This window comes from Notolabrus celidotus, chromosome 12 (assembly GCF_009762535.1).
Source record: "Notolabrus celidotus isolate fNotCel1 chromosome 12, fNotCel1.pri, whole genome shotgun sequence".
In the NCBI taxonomy this organism is placed as follows: Eukaryota; Metazoa; Chordata; class Actinopteri; order Labriformes; family Labridae; genus Notolabrus; species Notolabrus celidotus.
The window spans coordinates 23,057,791-23,076,801 of NC_048283.1; the positions used below are offsets into that span (position 1 = coordinate 23,057,791).

Genomic DNA, 19,011 nt, shown 5'->3' on the forward strand with positions numbered 1-19,011 from the left:
AAATCAGACGCTCACTGTGAATGTGTAAATTGTTTTTCTTCTCCTGAGGTTGAAGGTCCAGCTCCTGACCCGAGGCTACAGTCAGAGGAACTGGCTCTTTGTCTGCTCTTGGTAAACCTTTGAGGGAGTCTTTTGATTCCAGTCTTTCACTGTGAAGGGATGAATGGTAGAAAAAGGGAACAAGCTGCTGAATACCTCAGCTTCTTGAAGTCTCTTTGATTTAAAGGTAAGAAAGCAGCAGCCTGGGAGCCTTGAGTTTGAGCTTCCTTTATTTTACAGTGTGTTTGAACATCTTCAGGTCGACTCTGACTCACACACATTGTTTGATCCGTCCCCTGACAATGCAACAAGACTTGGGTTATAATGGCTTTAGTTATGTGGGACTGATGACTCCATTGTGGCTCTCATATTCAGTGAATCAGACTCTCAGACCTCTGCATATTCAGAACCGGTCCTCAGCCCAGAAACAAAGCCGGGATTAGACATCACTGTGCAGAAACTCTGATGGGAGGAATGGTTGGGATCACAGATGCATGATGTTCATCCATCCTGTAACTTATCGGACAGAAGTGGGAACATTTTTCATAAGCAATAATCAATAAAAGTTGCTTTCATTTGCGTTCCGACAAGCCCTCATATTCTGAAACAGTAGGTGGCAGTATGCTTTCCGCTGTTATCCAAAGAAGAAGAACAGGCGTGGCTGCAATAAGCTGATGAGAGAGTAAAAATGGCGGCATCAGACTGTTTCTGTGCGGCTCTGAGAAAAAGAGACTCTTTTAAAGAAAGAGATTTAACATTTAATTTGTCTCAAAGCAACACAGAAGAGTAGAAAGTCTTTAGGCAGAGCTTCTAATGAAACAGACTCCCACTCTGTCTGGCATACTAATGCTCAGGCCCTGAATGGACTGTAGACAGGACTATAAGCAGAGCTCTGCCATATTGCTTTAGCAGCAGAATCCACTGTCCCGTGTTAAAACACACTGTCAGGAGGACTAATAGTCTTAACACTCAAGTGAATCTGATGAGTTTTTCCCAGCAAGCAGATAATGAGCAGAGAAAGGAATCTGCTTTAAGGACCCTCTGAGCTCCACTTGGTACGTCTGCAAACTTTCTCAGCCTGGGAGGGATCAGGGGGGTGGCAGTGTGTGCACTGTGTGATGAGAGGAGTTTACAATTAGCTGCAGGCTTTCATATGGAGAGAGGAGAGAGTGAGAGCCTGGGTAGAGCTGCAGGAGGAGGAGGAGGAGGGGGAGGAGGAAGAGGAGGTAATGTAAAGACTGTTCAATGACTGCTTTCGCATGAATATCAAGGCTTCATGTTTACTAACATGCATGTATTTAAACAGTTTGCAGGAGGGTAGCTGAACTTGACTTTAATGCAGGCTGTGTATCGTATTTCTGGTGCATGACAGCCATCCACTCATCTCAGGGATGTGAGCTTACACTGTTCATTCAAATATTTATGGAGGACATCATTCAATACAAGGCTTCATGATCAAACAAAGGAGTAAATCCAGACTTGTTTTACTAGGTGTGCCCAACTCAAGGACGGATATGCATGGGTGGCATGAAGTTTGCATGCTCACAAACACGCACAGGAACAAATAACAAGTTGCAATAAAAGACATTGTGATGACTTCTGTGTTTACGTTTGTAATGGCAACATATAAATCTTATGTCAATTCTTTTAAGCTCAAATTATGTTTTTCCAAAGTCACCGTTGCAGTGAAAGCTACTCAGATAGTTGATCTAAACATGGTTCCCTCCTCTCAAGAAACTTATTTCATATGATGTCACACACTTATGGACCCGCCCACCTGGAGGGCAAGAAACGCTTGCTTGAGACAAGCCTGGGTTCTGCTTCTTAAGAATCCCATCTGAGAAAGAAAATCCTGAGAGGAGGAGATGTGGATTAATTCTATTAGACGATCTGCTGCCCCTGCTAAGGGAACAAAACAAGGATCAAAGTCCAACAAAACAAGGATCAAAGTCCAACAAAACAAGGATCCAAGTCCACACATCTTTGAGCTTTGAACATTTCATTAATGGTAAGTTGAAGTAAACACAGAGTATTTTAATACATGTCAGTGTGCATGGACCGATGTAAACAACTCCAGCACTAACTTGTTGACACTGCTAGCTAACCAGCTAATGCTAGCTTAGAAACAACACCTCTGTTTTCTCAGCCGGACTCTTTTATCCTGACAGTCTGGAGGTAAAGTGGTCTGAGGTAAGGTGAGGAGAAGGTTCATATTTAGTGTTGAGGCTTGTACGGTTCAACACATCAGTCACCTTTGCTCCGATGAGGAAGAGTTTCTCACCCTACAGCCCTAAAACTGCAGCGTTACTGACCCGACCAGATCCTAAACACATTTATCTGTCTGTACTTTTACCGGCTTGCGGCTATGAAAAGGGAAGGATTCTTGTTTAGAAACATGTAAACATCACCAATGTGAAGCTCTTGTGATTATAAATATGTCTTATTCTGAAGAGATGGATGATCAACAAGCCCGAGCTGCAGCTTCAAGGGCACCAAAGCTTCATTTCACCCAAGGCACCAACATGTTAGAGCCATGCCTGCATGTTAAGACCAGGTTTCAAGCGGCTCTTTGTACTTGGAGCTGTTAGAGTAGGGTCTGTTTAATGCATGGTCCAACTGACTGGGGTATTATCCATAGACAGGCACTCCAGGAAAAGCTGCGGTGGATTTAGTGAGACAATATACTGTGGTGTCCAGAGGCTATAGATCTGCTGCCAGCAGTGACCAGAGCGAGTGTAAACATGGAGCGGTGCAGCACAGCGGCCACTCATCAGCTTCCAAAGCTCTGCAGAGGATGTGGAAACGCATGTGGAGACGAACGGTTAGCACAAAAACAGTCACACGTGGCAGAGACACCTGTAGCCGCTCAGGTCACAATGCTGGTTCAAAACAGAGACAACAAGAACAGAAAAATGCAAAATAAATCATCAGTGAGTTTTTACCTCAAATGGGAAGAGTTTTCATGCATGTGACTCTCTCTCCTGGAGGGACTGGTACCTGGAGAGAGAGTCACAACGAGCCATGCACCAAATGTGACAGAAGTGAGCTGCAGCAGCTGACCACCAATGTGAACTTATGACGAGCCAGGGATCCATATGTGTTTGAACAGAGTGTCCTGATGACACATCACATAACATACACGGTTGATTCATGTTTCACTGGCCATATCAAATATCATATAGGGTTCTGTGACTGCTTTGAAGACTCGACTGGGAGCCCACAGTCCTCTGGGTGAACAGAAACCCCCAGCGGACACTAAGTGGCTCTTCTTGGTGAACCCTGTCTCACCAGAGTCCCTGCTCCTGGTCTTCAGCTCTGCCAAGCCCTGCCAGTCCCTGCACGGATAACGCCAGCTGCCGGAATAATGTCTCAGAAACATGTCACAGCCAAATTCCTTCTCCCGGCATTTGGACAAAACCAGAGCCAGCTCCAACTGTGTGAGCCAGAGAGGGAGAGAGGGAGAGAGGGAGAGACGCAGAGACGGCTTGGTGCATACAGAGGAGCAGATGGAATAAAGTAAGCTGATAGGAGCCTCATCTAAGAGGCAGAGGAGGGCACGGCTTCATCCCCGTGCAGTGTGGGGCCACAGCCAACACCGGCAATAACCAAATATTAGTCTCCCCCTAATGACGACTCCTTCAAACAGCTTGAACTCCAGACAAAGGCTTTGGACGCATTTCAAAGCCACTGCTCCCGCCTCATCAGAGCTGTTCCCACAATGCAACACAAAAGAAGTGCCTGGCAGAGTGGAGCATGATCTGGGTATCAAACACTCGTACACGCACGGCTTCCTCCTCTGTGCCGGCTGCTTGTATTCTGCCATGTGCTTTGACAGATCTGGCCTGAGGTCAGCACCTACAAACCCAACCGCCCACCCTCCAAACTGACCCGCCCCCCTCTCCTCCCACTGACTGACTGGTCCGGGCCGTGTTCCCCTGCCTGTTCTGCCACTCAGGGAGGTCTCCGGTAGACAGCCTGACTGACAGGTTGGAACAGGAACAGGCAGGATAGAGACGAAAAACCCATCTCTCAATCCCTCCACCAGCCTCGTCTTATTCAAGCTCACTCATCTCTTTTACTGCCAACACACACACACACACACACACACACACACACACACACACACACACACACACACACACACACACACACACACACACACACACACACACACACACACACACACACAGGGAGGAATAAACTGCTTTTTAACTATTTATCTATTGGTGAGGACTGCCAACACAAAACAAAATTGAATTCCACAGAGATACTGAAAACAGAGACAGGCAGACATCCCAGAAACACGGCACCATTTAATACGGGTTATTTTTACAGTGTTATGTTTACAAAAAAGAATGAATTCTTAATGGTTTTTTTTTTGTTTTTATTGGTCTATAATAATTGGATTCCACTGAAGCACTGTTAAATATTCTGTTTTGAGTAGAGACCGTTGTGATGTTAAAATACTCTCATCATAAAACCTTTTATTAGACGCACAAAGTGAGAGGCCCCAAAATGCAGTTTATATGTTAATAACGACAACATCGTTTACATATTTAAAGCTTTATTATTAAACGTTATGACTCGGCTTTCTAACTAAATACCAAGCTGGGATGAATGCTTGATTCTGATTGGTCAAACCACCACAGCAACATGTATTAGCTCTCAGCAAGAAAGTGACACTATAGATGACCTGATCACACACGTCATATTTAATCAATCTGCTTAAAGGAGCATTAAAGAGGAGGGGCCTATTTCATATCTGCCTGTTGACACTGTGGCAAAAACATTAGCATGCTAAATCGGTAGGCTAATATTGGATCAGTCCCCGCCGCAGCAGCAACAGAATGTGTTACCTCACATAGATATGCCTGCGCAGTAACACGGGACTTCCAGCAGATCCGTGTCCGGTCTGTCTCCAATCTACTGCGGTTCGGCTCCGTGCTGTCGTCCATCAACACATTCTCGCAGCACGAGCCGGACAGCCGGACAGCTGGAGTCATGTGCCTGAGGTTTTCCCACTGTAATTACTGAATCAATGATTCTCCTCCTTCTCTCCTCATCCATGATGTCTTTATGGTCCTCTGAAAACCTCTGACCTGTTGACTCCAGGCCTGGCTCCACTCATCATGATGGTTTGTTATTGCAGTTAAGTGAAATACGATCTGGTGATAACACAGAGTGTCATCCGGCAAAGACAGAAGTCTTGTGTATCTTATCCGGAGGGCTCCTACCTGCCGGATCAGAGACGCAGCCGGAACGCAACGGAGTGGATCCAGTGGAAGTAAACACATTGACTAGAATAGAAACCTATCAGATCCAGTGCTGTGACGGATCAGAGACGGACCGGACACAGATCTGGTGGAATTTGGCCGTAGGAGAGGCACCTTTGTTTATACAAGTGTAGCTCCTAGATAAAATAAATTCATCATCTTAAACTGGGAATGTGGTGTAGATGTTATAAATCCAACCTAAATGTCCATCTCCTTCTTCTTAGAGAAACGCTGTCCATGATCAACCTGAACATCAAAGAGGCGAGAGTCTGAGAGCCTAATTAGAGATGACAGACACGTTCACTTGATCCTGTTTGATGGCTGGTAAACTCTGCCCATGCTGCTCTCTCTCACCCCTTTCCTGTAACAGCTGATCCAGTTTTACTAATCTTGTTGTCCGTATGTTGTCTTTCTAAAGGTGTCCCATCTTTCTGCACAATCTTCAGTACAATGCATCCCAGGTCCTCCTTTCTCAGGGTCCCAGCCTTCTTTCAATTATGGATCCCTCTCACCCCTGCTTTGTTCCTGATGATTTTAAGATGGCGAGCGTCCAACCTATTAAAAAAACTCTGCCCTCAATCCAACCCAACCGAATAACCACGGCCCTTTTTCCAAACCGTCATTTATCTGCAGGATTCTTGGGAAAGTCTTCACACTGCAGCTTCTTAAAGTCTCTGATGGAACCAGCATTGATAATAAAAGCAGACTGTGCAGCAAATAAACCTGCTGAAAATGACAATCTACATCAACATGACAGCCAATATCGATGATTGCCTTAGGAAACAGAAGCATGTAAAGTCTTACCAACCTCAGGTGAAGTGTTTGAAGGACATCGGTTTGAAAGAGAGTGAAATCAAAGACATGATGCTGCTTCTAACTGTTGTTCCTGTTGTGAGGACTTATTTCCCATTTAGCATGAATAAATCCTAATGCAGAAAAACCTGGTTTTGATTTCTTACTGGATAAAAACATCAACTAAGTGGTCCGCCTTTTTGCACTCAGTCATTCATCTAATGTCAAGGGTTTCATCATTTAGTCAAGCAGAAGTCATCAAGCTGCATCCTTTGGTGTTGAAGAATGAAGCCAATGCTGAGGCAAAAAAAGGACCACGGTCAGATTTTTCCAACCGTCTTTGTGGGCTCTCAATCTTCAGATTAAACTCTGACTCCATATTTCAGCTCAGTAACAGCTCTTTAACGTCTCTGATGCATTCATAACTATTATTTTAAAATCAGCATCATAACTCTGCCTACTTTGAGTCACTGGACGATCACTGTGTCTCTCCATCTTCCATCCCCCTGCTGCTGAGGTTGTGAGCGACAGCTGGCCTCAGTCATGACAGACACACTCTCTTTAAAGATAAGTGTCAGTCCAATATTGCGAAAGAATGCTGGCATTGAAAAGTCTGAATCGAAGTCGAGCACACAGTTTCAGATTATTTTAAGGGAAAGAAATGATTTCATATTCAGGTCAATATGGTAATTGCACTGTGCGAACACATTTTTGGCTGTAGGCCTTCTGCAGAGCTCCTGCTATTTAACATATTTCTCATATGACTCATCCTATCAGTTCCCAGCGTCCACCATATGGCTGTTTGAGTGATGCTCTGATAATACGAATCCTGGAATACGTCTGAAGTCTGTGTGACATTTTTCTATAACTCTGTTTGGATCAGACTTTAAATGATATCTGTCAAAAAGGAAATGGCTTTTCATCACTGCCCCATTTAAATGTATCCACAGGTATAGCATATTTATGCTAATGCAGGGATAGAATAGAATCAGCAGAGATGCTGCAGCTCTGAATACCAACGTGTGTTTTCGAGCTGCAACAAACAAAGAGACAACCTTGATGCCTTCAGGGTCAGCCCAGGAGGGGGAAAGTTAACATCCGCGCCGTCCAACTCATGACAAAGAGATAAATGCTGAAATTACAGTCATGCCTGAGTGTTTTTTTGAACCTGTTTCAATTTTGCAGGCGGCACAATGAATCAGAGAGCAGTTTAAGCAATTAACAAGCAGAGACATTATGGTAATGAGTGCGTGGAGCTTGTAAGGTCACTGTCGTCCTGCATGTTAAGCCACGGCTCGGGGCAGGGACTCTCCACTGCCATATTAATTGACGGCAGCATAAAGAAATGAAGGGTAGCATTAGTTTACCTTCTCTGTCTCATGCAGAAATGTGCTGGAGATGAAATCTTCATCGGTTTATTTAATTATCTCCACGATTCTAGGCAGAGAAGCAGCAGCAGCAGGTTGAGCGCTGTGAGAGGAGCTGCTGCTGCTGTCAGAATTAAAACAGGAAGTGAAACTACACATAAGATTTGTTTAATGAGGTCATCATGGAATATTAACACTAGGATATAAACTCAACAGTGAACTTCACCTCTTCTTGTTGACACTGTGGTAAAAGCATCTGTTTACACCATTTATTTGAGTAGCACAAACTTTAGATTGGTGGTTCATGTCAGAGCAGTAACCAGAAGACAAAAGAAGATGATAGGAGGAAAACAGAGAAGATTAATCCAAGGATGTTAAAACACACGAGGAGCTGAGAGAAAGAGACGTCTAACAAATTGATGACAACAGACACGAGGAATCCACAAACCTTGACTGAGTAAGATGAAAACAACAGAACAGTTTCAGGAGGAGGAGCTTATACAGGTGATGCTGTTATTTTCTGCAATTGTTAAGAATGCTAATGGAAAAATGCTAACGTTTAGTTTTTACCGTGAATTAAAATGATCCGTTTAATGTTGAAATAGACTGATATGTAAACAGTTGCCATTAAGGGACTAACTTTTTTCAGCTGCATAAATAAATAATTATTAGATCAATAAAACATCTTCAGGTCAGAGCTTTGTGTCAGCTTGTTTGTATCTTTAACTGTTGGCCTGGTGATATTCAAGATGATGAGGGGGTTATGCAAAATAGATTCCCAACAGGGTACGTTAATAAAATCCAGGAAACAGAATCTGAGTTGATTACTTTTTGCATTATCACCCGCTCACTTTAACTGTCTATTAATTAAACCTGAGTGATAATGAAACAATTTACTGCCACTTTAATTAAATAAAGTCTTGAGTGCATGAGATAAACCATGCATAACTTCTTCTCCATCACCACTGTTGTCAAAGCTGATTTCAGAACTCCTGCTCCAACTTGATGGAGCACCAATCATGAAAATAAGGGCCGGTACTTATACCAATATTTAGAATAACAATGTAGCTGTTGATAATGGCTGATTCCAGCATCAGTGTTTGTTGCATTGTGATTCTTGGTTCTTTAAAATGTTGCTAAAAGTCCTTTGTCTTGAATTGTCACTGGAGCATGTCCAACAAACTACGGTGTATTAAGATAAGTTAAGGTATTCCTTTATTCCACCCAAACCAGAGGAATTTACAGTGGTACAGCAACAAAGTGGATAGTACAAACATAAAGAGCATATAAAATAATTACTATCAAAAAATATAAATTAGCATATCCTAAGAAAAGTATGTACATAACAGGCAGATGTGTGTCTAACATGAGTCTGGTTCTGCTCGAAGTTTCTGCCTGTTAAAAGGAAGTTTGTCCTCACCGCGGTAACTAGCCAAATGCAGGTACAATGCTCATGTTGGATTAAGGTAGGGTAAGACTGAGTCTTATCCTTTTTGGTGTTGGGTCTCTGTTCATAATTTAACAGAGTACGGTCTAGACCTGCTCTGTTTGCAAAAGTGTCTTTAGATAATGTTTCTTGTGATTTGGTGCTATACAAATAAAGATTGATTGATTGATTGATTGATTGATTGATTGATTGATTGATTGATTGATTGATTGAACTAAATAAGTAAATTTACAATATATTTACAAAACTAGTGATACAGTAAGAAATGTGCACAGACTGGTAACAAAGGTAAGAAAAAACAATTAACAGAATTCAGGAGATGGGTAGAATATGATTCCACACTGAAGACATTTTCTTCACCAATGTTTGGCATTTGCTAATGTCTGTCAACAAATGTTCAACCGACACATCAGTGAATCCCTAAAGCACTGAATGCAATCTCTGTAAAAGTACGTTGAGGGTGAAAGTAGAAACCTCCTCATCGAGATTGAAATAAAAACTGAATCTGCATCCAAACACGCTTTAAGGGTAAACTTTCAACTCTGCATGTGAGAGGACAGTGCTGATGGAGATGTTCAGTCTCTGACTGCCATCGATCAGCGTCTGCAAGGCCATAACTTACAGCACGTCAGCAGTTCACTACTTAAGCACACAACACCGTAAATACAGTGCACAAATGAAGCCGTTAATCAAACGTTTACAGAACCTTCCGCCATGTCAATATGCATTAGCTGCTGACTGATTGCCATTTGTCTAATTAATCAATCCCCACCTTCAAACTCACATGCCATTAATCCACTGATGAGCAGGGTCACTGCACACTCCTCACACAAATAAATCTTCTCCTGTCGCTGATCCAAAAATAACCGTGCAGCTCTGCTCGCTGATGAGTCGTCAGAGAGTAAAGAGACGAATATAACCACAAAGACAATTAGAGAGATCCTTCATTTCCCTCTCTTCTGCACTTAAGACATCAAATCTAACGCATGGAGAGAGCATAAAGGCAGAGTGAGCATTGTGTGTGTAGAAAAGGTACAGTTATTACACGCACAGTCCATTTCAGGTCTCGAGTGGGAAACAGTATCGATTGAGCCACAAATCCAACAAAAGGGGCTTAAACTGAGTAACACCCACTCTCCGATATCAATCCACAAACATGACTCAGCAACATCTCGCTCCTTTAGAGGAAAAAAAGAGGAATGTGTTCCCCAGAGGTAAGCCACTGTTTTCAATCACCAGCCAACATGTTGCCGCCGCCGCCGCCGCCAGGGCCGTCCAGCTGGAATCAGACCAAACAGCTCCATCGGCCTCACGTTTAACACCTCGACAGCCACAACGCTTCCCTTCACCCACTCCCTGTCCTTCTCCTTCTTCTCCTCTCTTTCATTCATCTCCTCTCCTCCATTACTCTCTCTGCCTCTCCGCTCCTCGTCTCTGGTGGTTTGACTTTTTTTGGCAGCGTTCCCAGATAAGAGTGGTGGAATGAAAGCGGCGTGGAGGAACAGTTATTACAGACAGTGTGCTCTGATCAGAAAACTTTCAGATCACAACGACAGAGAGTCTTCTTATCACGCCCGCGGCTCACCACTCGGGGCACGGAGGTTTTTCCATCGGACTCCCTGAGGATGTTACGAGGGGGAGAAGCCACGGCACATCCAGGCTAACATTTCTATCACGTCCAGAACATTTCTTTTTATCTTCAGCAACCTACTGTCTGTGAAACAACAGAAACCAGCAGAGGAAACTGAATGTTTGGGTTAAGCGGTGCACACACTACAAGATCATTTTGGGTCTGTTTCCTTCCTTCTGATGAAAGTCAGCGAGGTCCTCATTTTCTTGAAGCTCCATAGATGATCTAGTCACATTATCCTGTGGTGTGAGGGATGCTAAGAGGGATTTCACTTCCCCAAGGAGATCGTGGCCACATTGATTTGAAAACATGAATATAAATACATAAAAACATCTTCAATTTTTGCAAAACGGCAGAGCATGCTCTATGTGGATCATCATGTAGTAACCAGAAGACAGAGACGCCTTCTTCTTCAACTCAACCCTCACTGTAAGAGCACAAAACTCAACAAAGCACCAACACCTTCGATGCTCTGCTCTTTTTCTTGCACGGTCGCCCCTTTCCCTTACTGACAGCAGCTGCAGCACCGTTGAGACAAAGTTGTGTCACATTTTTGTTGAATTGCAAAGATAATTTATTTGCGCCACACTGTTTCATGCAAACTGAATGCAAAGACACAAAAGACACAGATCAAGAGAAACCCAACGCAAGAAACGGATCTGTGGGCTCAAATTTAACAACAGGAGGAAGAGAAGTTTTGGATACTGCATTTAAAATTGGTGATGGAGCATGCCCCATGCACAGAGACCTTTATAGACCTTTTTGCAGCGGTCTATGAGTTCGTCTTCCATCAGTGACCTGATCAGGGTTTTGTTTTGCAGTATCTCTAGAAGGGTGTCATTTTGAGTTGTGAATAAACATTTAAGATCCAAAGTTCAATTCAAGGTGAAAAAACTCTGCACAAAGCTTCAAGAGTTTAAAGTTAAAGGATCTAAAGACACTTCCTGTTGTTGACGTATTTTGCATCTTAAGCTCATTAATGATTGATCTGTTTGAAGAAAGCTTGTGTCTGTACTTTTAATCACTGTACATCAAAGTGTCCTATTTTTATTTTGTATAAATATTTCCTGAACAGTAGAAGATAAACTGGGGCAATCATCCTCCTGCTTCACACCTTTTCTTATAGAAGGGACTAAAATGAAGAAGTTTTATCTCAATGTGTGCAAAGACAAAGTCAGGGGAAAATTTTCCATCAGAGAGAGATTTCAGCTGTTGTTCCAAAAACACAGAATGCAGATTAAAAGAGCCGCAGGTAGAAATGCACTCATCAACGGACCAACAGAACACAACCTCTGAGCTTCAGCAGCAGCACATGAGCAGACAGACATGACAGAAGTATGGGCATGGTCATCCACTCACTCACTACTGGTTCATTCATTGATTGAACCCATGAAACTTACGGTCATAAAGCCGTCCAGTAGACCAGAGTCAGGTTTGGGCGGAGCCTGCAGGCGCTCCATGGACCATTTCTCAATGATGGAGGCCACCTGGCTGTTCTCCGTGTTCAGGATCCTGAAGCCCGTCATGTTCACGCCACTGTACCGGTACGGTTCCACATCCAGAGCGAACAGATCCTGCAGAGAGAGAGGAGAGATTTCATTCATCTACACTGTAGCTGAACTTCAGAGAGACAGACCTCAGACTCTCCGTGAACCATCATGTAACTGCAGAGCAGCGTCTGAAACAACTGGGACACAGAATGAGTTATTTGTGATCATATCTGACCAGTTAAGATACCCGTTAAACAAAAACACACTCTGTAAAAAAAAAATACAATCTTAACTTGCTCTGCTGATTTTGATGTTTTTGTTTTGTTTTATTTTATTTTAACTTGACTGACTCAGTGTTAAGTCAATTAATTTGATTGTTTTTCTTAAATGAGTTGCTTTTACTAATATTATTAAAAATGTCTAATATATGATTAACAAGAGCGAGCTAGTGTGAAATAAGGCTTTTATAAACACATCTCTGTTTTTATTTAATTTTTTTTGTTTGTTTGTTTCCTGCAAAATCCCCACAAATCATGATATTAATTCTTGTCACATTGCATAACCTGATTGTAATCTTCACAAACAAAGCCACAATAAGTCCTGAATAGCTTGTAATGAGTTAAAGTGTCTGCCTGTGTAGTGAGAAAAATGTACTTGTGAAGTTTCATAATTTAAGACATCACATAGGTCAGTTTATCGACGGCACTTGGAAGATATTTTTGCCTAAACAAGGCCTTTTTTTAATGCCTGTAATGTCTTATTAGACATTTATCAGGACTTGTAAGATCAATATAGCTCGTATTAGGTCCAATGAGATATTAAAAAAAGATGCGTGCTTGCTTAAATTTCTTTTTAGTTTATTAACAGAGTTTGTGAAACTAAAATAAAGTGTTTCATTAAAATGTTACAAAAGCGTTGAAAATGTATACAGCATTTAACATTCTAGACGTTTTTTAAAAATCTAAGTATGTTGTAGTTTTTCAGATATTTTATGTTTAGACAGAAAAGTTTTTGACATTTTAATCTTGGGGAACAAAAAACTTGGAGCCTACATAATCTTAATTTTGCTTATTATTACATAATATTTTTAAATTGCCTCATATATTAAAATCTGAACAACCCATAGGTTATGTCCAAATTATGAATACATAAATAAATGTTATATTTTTATATTATAAATCAACATAAACAGAATAATAAAACAATATCTTGCTGTCAAATTGCAGCTATGTTTTCATCGTGTTTTGTTGAAAATATTCTATCATGTTATTTTTGAATGTACAATAATATGACATGAAGATGGAAGCCTTAGCTTTATGTTGCGGAAAAATGAAGAGTGCACTGCAGTCGCTGCAACAGGTTTCACTTCAAATAAATATATTGCATATACATATATATATATATATAGAGTATTTTTTTTTAACTGTGGTTGTGTTGGGGCCGAGCTAACTGGGATCCACTGAAGGTAAGAACCTCACACAACACTTCAAAAAACCCTGAACTATCCCTTCAATATAAATTCTGTTTTATCAGTATCAGGATAACAGACGTGTTCAGATGGACCGACAGTGATCATCATGACAGAGATTAATCTTCTCAAATCTCTCTCAGGAGGCCAGACTCAGTGTGAAAACACAAACTCTTAGATCAAACCCTCCATACCGCGACGGACAAAACTGTGAACACGGAGCAATAAAGGAGAAGCTGGCAGGAAAATGGCCGCCATATGTGTCCTCAGTATGGCTGGATTGTTCACTCTGCTGGGAGAATTAGGCTGTCAGCACTGTAGTCTCTGTGTGCCAAACACAACAGTGGGAAATGACAAGACAGCCCTCTGCCTGCTCCTACTGTACCACCCTGCCTCATTCATGTTTGGATTTTACTTTTCATCTTCCACGAGACACGAGAGGGATTTTTAATTATCTCCATTCTGCTGCGCTGAACGTCTGCGGAGCAAAGAATAAAAAAGCAGCGTTTAGATGTTTCATTTCAAACCCCAAAATGATCCTTTTAGCTGCCGTGATGAAAAGCACAGGCTGTTAAAACCTGAATTATTCCCTTTTCAAAAGAACTTGACATTAAAAAAGTAAAGGACAGGATGGAGGCGGGAACACGGAAAGTGTTTTAATCCGCAGCAACAAGCAGCCTCTTCAGGATGAGAGATGATGGAGCCTCAATAAGAGTTTGATTCCTGCTAAAGCTTTGACCCAGAACATGGGCTCACACAGGCAGGGATCCAAATAAATAAAACACCCACAAGTGAGTGTATGAAGATGGTTTCTGGGTTTTATTCTGTGGACAGGGAAGCAGATTGGGGCCAGAAATATCTGAAAGCAGAGTCGCTCTGAAAGACCAGTTTTAGGTGAAGTGGCGGCGGCCCTGAATCTTGCTTTAGAATAAAATGTGACAACATCATCTGGGTTAAAATCTCAGACTCATCATGACTCAAAAACTCACATTTAACCAGATAATTATTATAAAAGTAATGATTCTATAATCAATAATAACATGTGTGTCACATGATGATAAAGCTTTACATTTGAGATGATGGCGTGTCAGTTGTGGCTGCTCAGTCCACATTTCTCTGCAGAGAGTTTTTTGCTAATCCACTCATCTCTACCCAGAACTTTTTCTACCTTTACTCGTATTATTTACCTGTAAAGTATCCAACAACAAAAATATAATGTCATCTTTAATTATATCTGTCAGAGGCCATCCAAATATATGCGTGGACAGCAATCCAATGGTCTTTTCCGTTAAATGTTCATGCATTGATGATCCTAAACACTGCCACCTACTGGCGGGATGTCGAAGCGTCTTTAACATCAAGATGGCCGACAGAAGGTCAGAAAGGTCATGCAGCTCTGGGATATCTTGCAAATTCTTAAATTCTAGATAACCTTGGCCATTGATTTTTTTTTTTTGCAACATCAAGTTAGAACTTTGGAGCATATGATCGTTAACATTCCCAAATATTGATTCTATGTTTCGAGAAAAGTGCAACTGATCATCTGACAACTTAAGCTGGTGTCAGGCGTATGCTGCTATATTTTAAACATTAAAACTAATATTGAGTCTGCCAGGCTGAGAGGCGTCTTATTTTCCTTTCATCCTTACTGTGATTCTACATTTGTGTAAGTACATTTCTACCACTGAGCTGGGCTGGGAAGGAAGGGGTTAATTTTCTAAGATCCGTTGTTTGTATTTTACAATTGAGGATGATTCTATTTTTATATATAATTATGAACATGTATGCACCCTTTTTCTCCTGACAGGAGAGCAATTTTCACAGCCTCATTTTTATGATTTTCTTTTTTCTATATTTAAAGGAAAAAAAAAATATATATATAAACACGTGTGCTGATTGTAATGTGAATGCTTTTTGTTCAATAACTGAAAATATCTAATATATTGAGAGTTTGTTTTCAGACGAGTTATCACATTAATTTAGTATTCAGTCTTGAATCACGTCTTGATTTAGTCTTTTAGTATCGATCGATTTTCTGTAATTTTTCCGTCTGTTATTTCTTTGTGCTGCATGTTTGAATGCATGAAAATTGCTGAACGAATGAAGCTGGATTTAATTCACTGTGCTTCTATGTACGTCTGTCATTAGCCCATGCTCTCCCATGTGGCCTCCAGGTAAAAACTGTTGAATTATTCAATCTCCTCAAGCTGTTTTTTGTTTTTTTTTCCTATTTTTTTTTTAAAGCCAAAAGATATTTAAACTCAAATTCAAGAACTCAGACTCAGTGAACAAAAACTGAGAACATATTTGTCAATAGAGAAAAAAATTATGATTTTGTTTCTGCAAGAAGAAAAAAAGCTGAATAAATTCATGCAGTAATTCAAGCACTTATTTAAGTTTCTGAAAATTATTTTTAAAAAATTAAATAAAAATCAATAATGTCAAAAGAAGTCAAAACTAACATTAAAAAATGATTTATCTGTTATGTAATATTTTGTGCATACAAAGGTTAAACAACGATGAATGGAGCCACAAAGAAGTGTCTGTCCGTTCTTTTGTAAAATCTCATCATCTGAATATCTCGGAAATATTCAGACAGACTTCGTATTTGGTGATTTATCATGTCATATATAAACATAAAATAACGACCAGCTCATCTTTATATTTACATAGAGACCTCATTTTGTCTCGCCTCTATTTTAAACACTGTCTCACTGCATTCAATTAACCGTCTGTGGACGTCAGGCTTTATTTACTGCTGTCAAAGTGACTTTCATCAGCGCGAGAAGAGACAATGAAACACGAGAGAAACTAATGATCTTTAAAAAGGCAGAAGAAGAAGAAGAAGAAGAAGAAGAAGAAGAAGAAGAAGAAGAAGAAGAAGAAGAAGAAGAAGAAGAAGAAGAAGAAGAAGAAGAAGAGGTTCAAATAAAAATAAAAAGTTCTGTTTTAATGTTCAAGGGAGAGAAATTATTGAGTTTCAAATAAAAATAAAAAGTTCTGTTTTAATGTTCAAGGGAGAGAAATTATTCGAGATAAATACAACGGAGGTGTTCACCTCTCGGTCATAACATCCTGACTGCTGACAGGTGAGTGAATAACACTGATTATCTTGTTACAGTGTCACCTGTCAGAGGGCGGATCTGTCAGGCAGCAGGTGAACACGTCGTCCTTAAAGTTGATGTTGAAGCAGAAAGTGTGAGGATAAGCGTGACCAAACTGTGATGGTTAGATGACTGGATCAGACAGTCTCCTAAACTGCATCTCCTGTGGGGGGTACAGGGTCAAAACCTTGGAGAGGTTGGCTGTGTTTGAGGCTGTGGATCTGCAGACCAGTCAGGGTGTCCATGCTGCACGACTGCTAAAGCGTTATCAAAATGTTACTTTTGGACATATCTTGAAATACGCGGACCCCTTCTCTTGGTGCAAAGACTCAATCCCCACCCAAAGAGAGCTGTCCACCATTCTCCAGCAGAGAACCATGGCCTAGAACTTTGAGGTGCTTGCAAACCGCCTGCTAAAGGTCTCAGCCTGAAAAAGCTAACAGAACCACATCATCTGCAAAGAGTTGAGTCCATATTTTCACGTCCCCAAAACTGCAAACCCTCCACTCTGAACACTGAAAGCTCCTACAACGGACATGAGAGCATCAGTCTTGGACCACAGAGCGATGGAAGAAGGAGGTCTGGAGGGACACGACGAGTTCAAGGTCCTGACTCCAGATCTCAGTCCAATCCAGCATCTGAGGGAAGAGCTCGACCACAAAGTCTAATCCATGGAGGCTCCACCTCACAACTTCAGGACTTCAAGGATCTGCAGCTGACGTCTCAGAAACCACAGCACACCTTCAGAGATCTGAAGGAGTCACATCAGGTTGGGGACGTTTCAGCCCTGACATGAATGTTTCGTCTGATCGGTGAAAATGTAAAAACTCTTAAGTGTGAATCTGCAGCTTTAGTGATATAACAGCAGAGATGAAGGGAATACATCTCCTTTAAAGACTCTGCTTCAACGTTGTATGGCTTTTTTCCCTGGTTTCGTATCCTCTGCGAGTGATCAGAGAGATGACTTTTACATAAACCTTACCTTTTTAAAGAAACTCCCATATGTTGTTTTGCCTTTTTAGAGAAAGTTTGTTTATAAAGTTTAAGAGCTTCGAACACAAATGAGTCGTTTTTGTTTTTGTGTATACATTCAATTAATAATATAAGTGCAAAAAGGGGAACAGGAATAAAAGAGGACTGAGAAGGAAACAAGTAGGAGGAGGATGAATGGTGAAGCTTTTTTTGAAGCTAATAAAAATGCAAAAAAAAAAAGAAGTGATGTTTTTTATTTTCTTTGGGTCTGCAGGACACGATACGGGAAAATATTGATCCAAGGTAATGCATGTAAAATGAAAAGTTGAGAAAACACAGATTGAAGTCTGGCAGCGTCTCATTTCTCTGCAGTGCAACAAATCTGCGTGGGGTTGTGGAGGACCGAGTTACATCTGATGACTGAGTGAGTGTGCAGCCGAGCCTCCGCCTCTACTTACCAGTGTGGTGAAGATGTAGTGATAATACTCTGTCATCATCCCCATGGCCAGAGCCTGAGAGAGGGAGAGAGAGGGAGAGAGAGATTTATAAATGAATAGAGAGGCAGATATAATATTTTGTCATATTCATCTGTTTGTGAGGCTGCAGGAGCATGTAATGTGAAGAGGCATTTATTCTTCCACACTGCTGCAGCCACGGGCTCAGAGATAAGAAACAAACACCCACCAAAGAGAAAAACAGCTAAATAAAGCCGAAGACAGGCTCAGTCTCCAACATTTGGCAGATGAAGGGGAACACAGAGGATGATGCATAATAATATAAATGTGGGACAGCTGGGAAATTGACAGGAACATATATTAGGATGTGAATCTACATCCACGTTGATATATTTCTGTTAGAAAATGCTGAACTTCTGCTAGATTTAAACCTTGGGTCCTCGCTCTGAGGGCCCCTAAAACAGAGCCTCTTTATAACCCTGCTGATCCTGCTTCAGTATTAAACATTGTGGGTTTATTTCAGGTCGGCTTACGTGATAGCCCAAAGTCTTTGTGAGACGCTGATCACTGTGCTGCTTTGCAAAACTCATCTCTGTGCCATATATACATTAAACTCTTTAATACGTCCCCTTTTTTAGGTCATATTTCGGAGCGTTTTGGCCTTTATTTGACGGGATTGCTGAGGAGAGACATGCAGCAAAGTGCTGAGAGACGTGAACTGGGTTGTGGGTCAGTTGGACATGCCCAGATATCCTCCAAAGGTAGGCACCCTGAAGGCATCCTAAACTACATCAGCTGGCTCCCTCCAACATGAAGGTGCAGCAGACTACTCCGAGCTCCCTCATTTCAGCCGTCTGTATCCACAACCTCTTTCTTTTGTCACTACCCAAAGCTCATGACTGTCAATGAGGATTGGAATATGGATGGACCTGAAAAGCCAAAGCTTTGCCTTCAAATTCGGTGCAACGCCTGCA

At 41.4% G+C, this 19,011-nt stretch overlaps 1 protein-coding gene and 1 long non-coding RNA gene across 4 annotated transcripts in view; one reads left to right on the forward strand and one right to left on the reverse strand.

Moving 5' to 3' along the window:
* Positions 1–19,011, reverse strand: part of grik2 (glutamate receptor, ionotropic, kainate 2) — a 242,902-nt gene that overhangs the window by 101,658 nt on the left and 122,233 nt on the right. For all 3 annotated transcript variants that reach the window (XM_034697722.1, XM_034697721.1, XM_034697723.1), the window contains 2 exons: positions 18,041–18,094; positions 11,949–12,122 (listed from right to left, as the gene is read on the reverse strand). In XM_034697722.1, coding sequence (XP_034553613.1) covers positions 11,949–12,122; positions 18,041–18,094 — 228 coding nt within the window. The remainder of the gene's footprint in view (positions 1–11,948; positions 12,123–18,040; positions 18,095–19,011) is intronic.
* On the forward strand, positions 1,823–6,240 carry LOC117822805. The gene is made up of 3 exons (XR_004633251.1): positions 1,823–2,047; positions 5,537–5,636; positions 5,731–6,240. It is a non-coding gene; the product is annotated as an uncharacterized LOC117822805 (long non-coding RNA).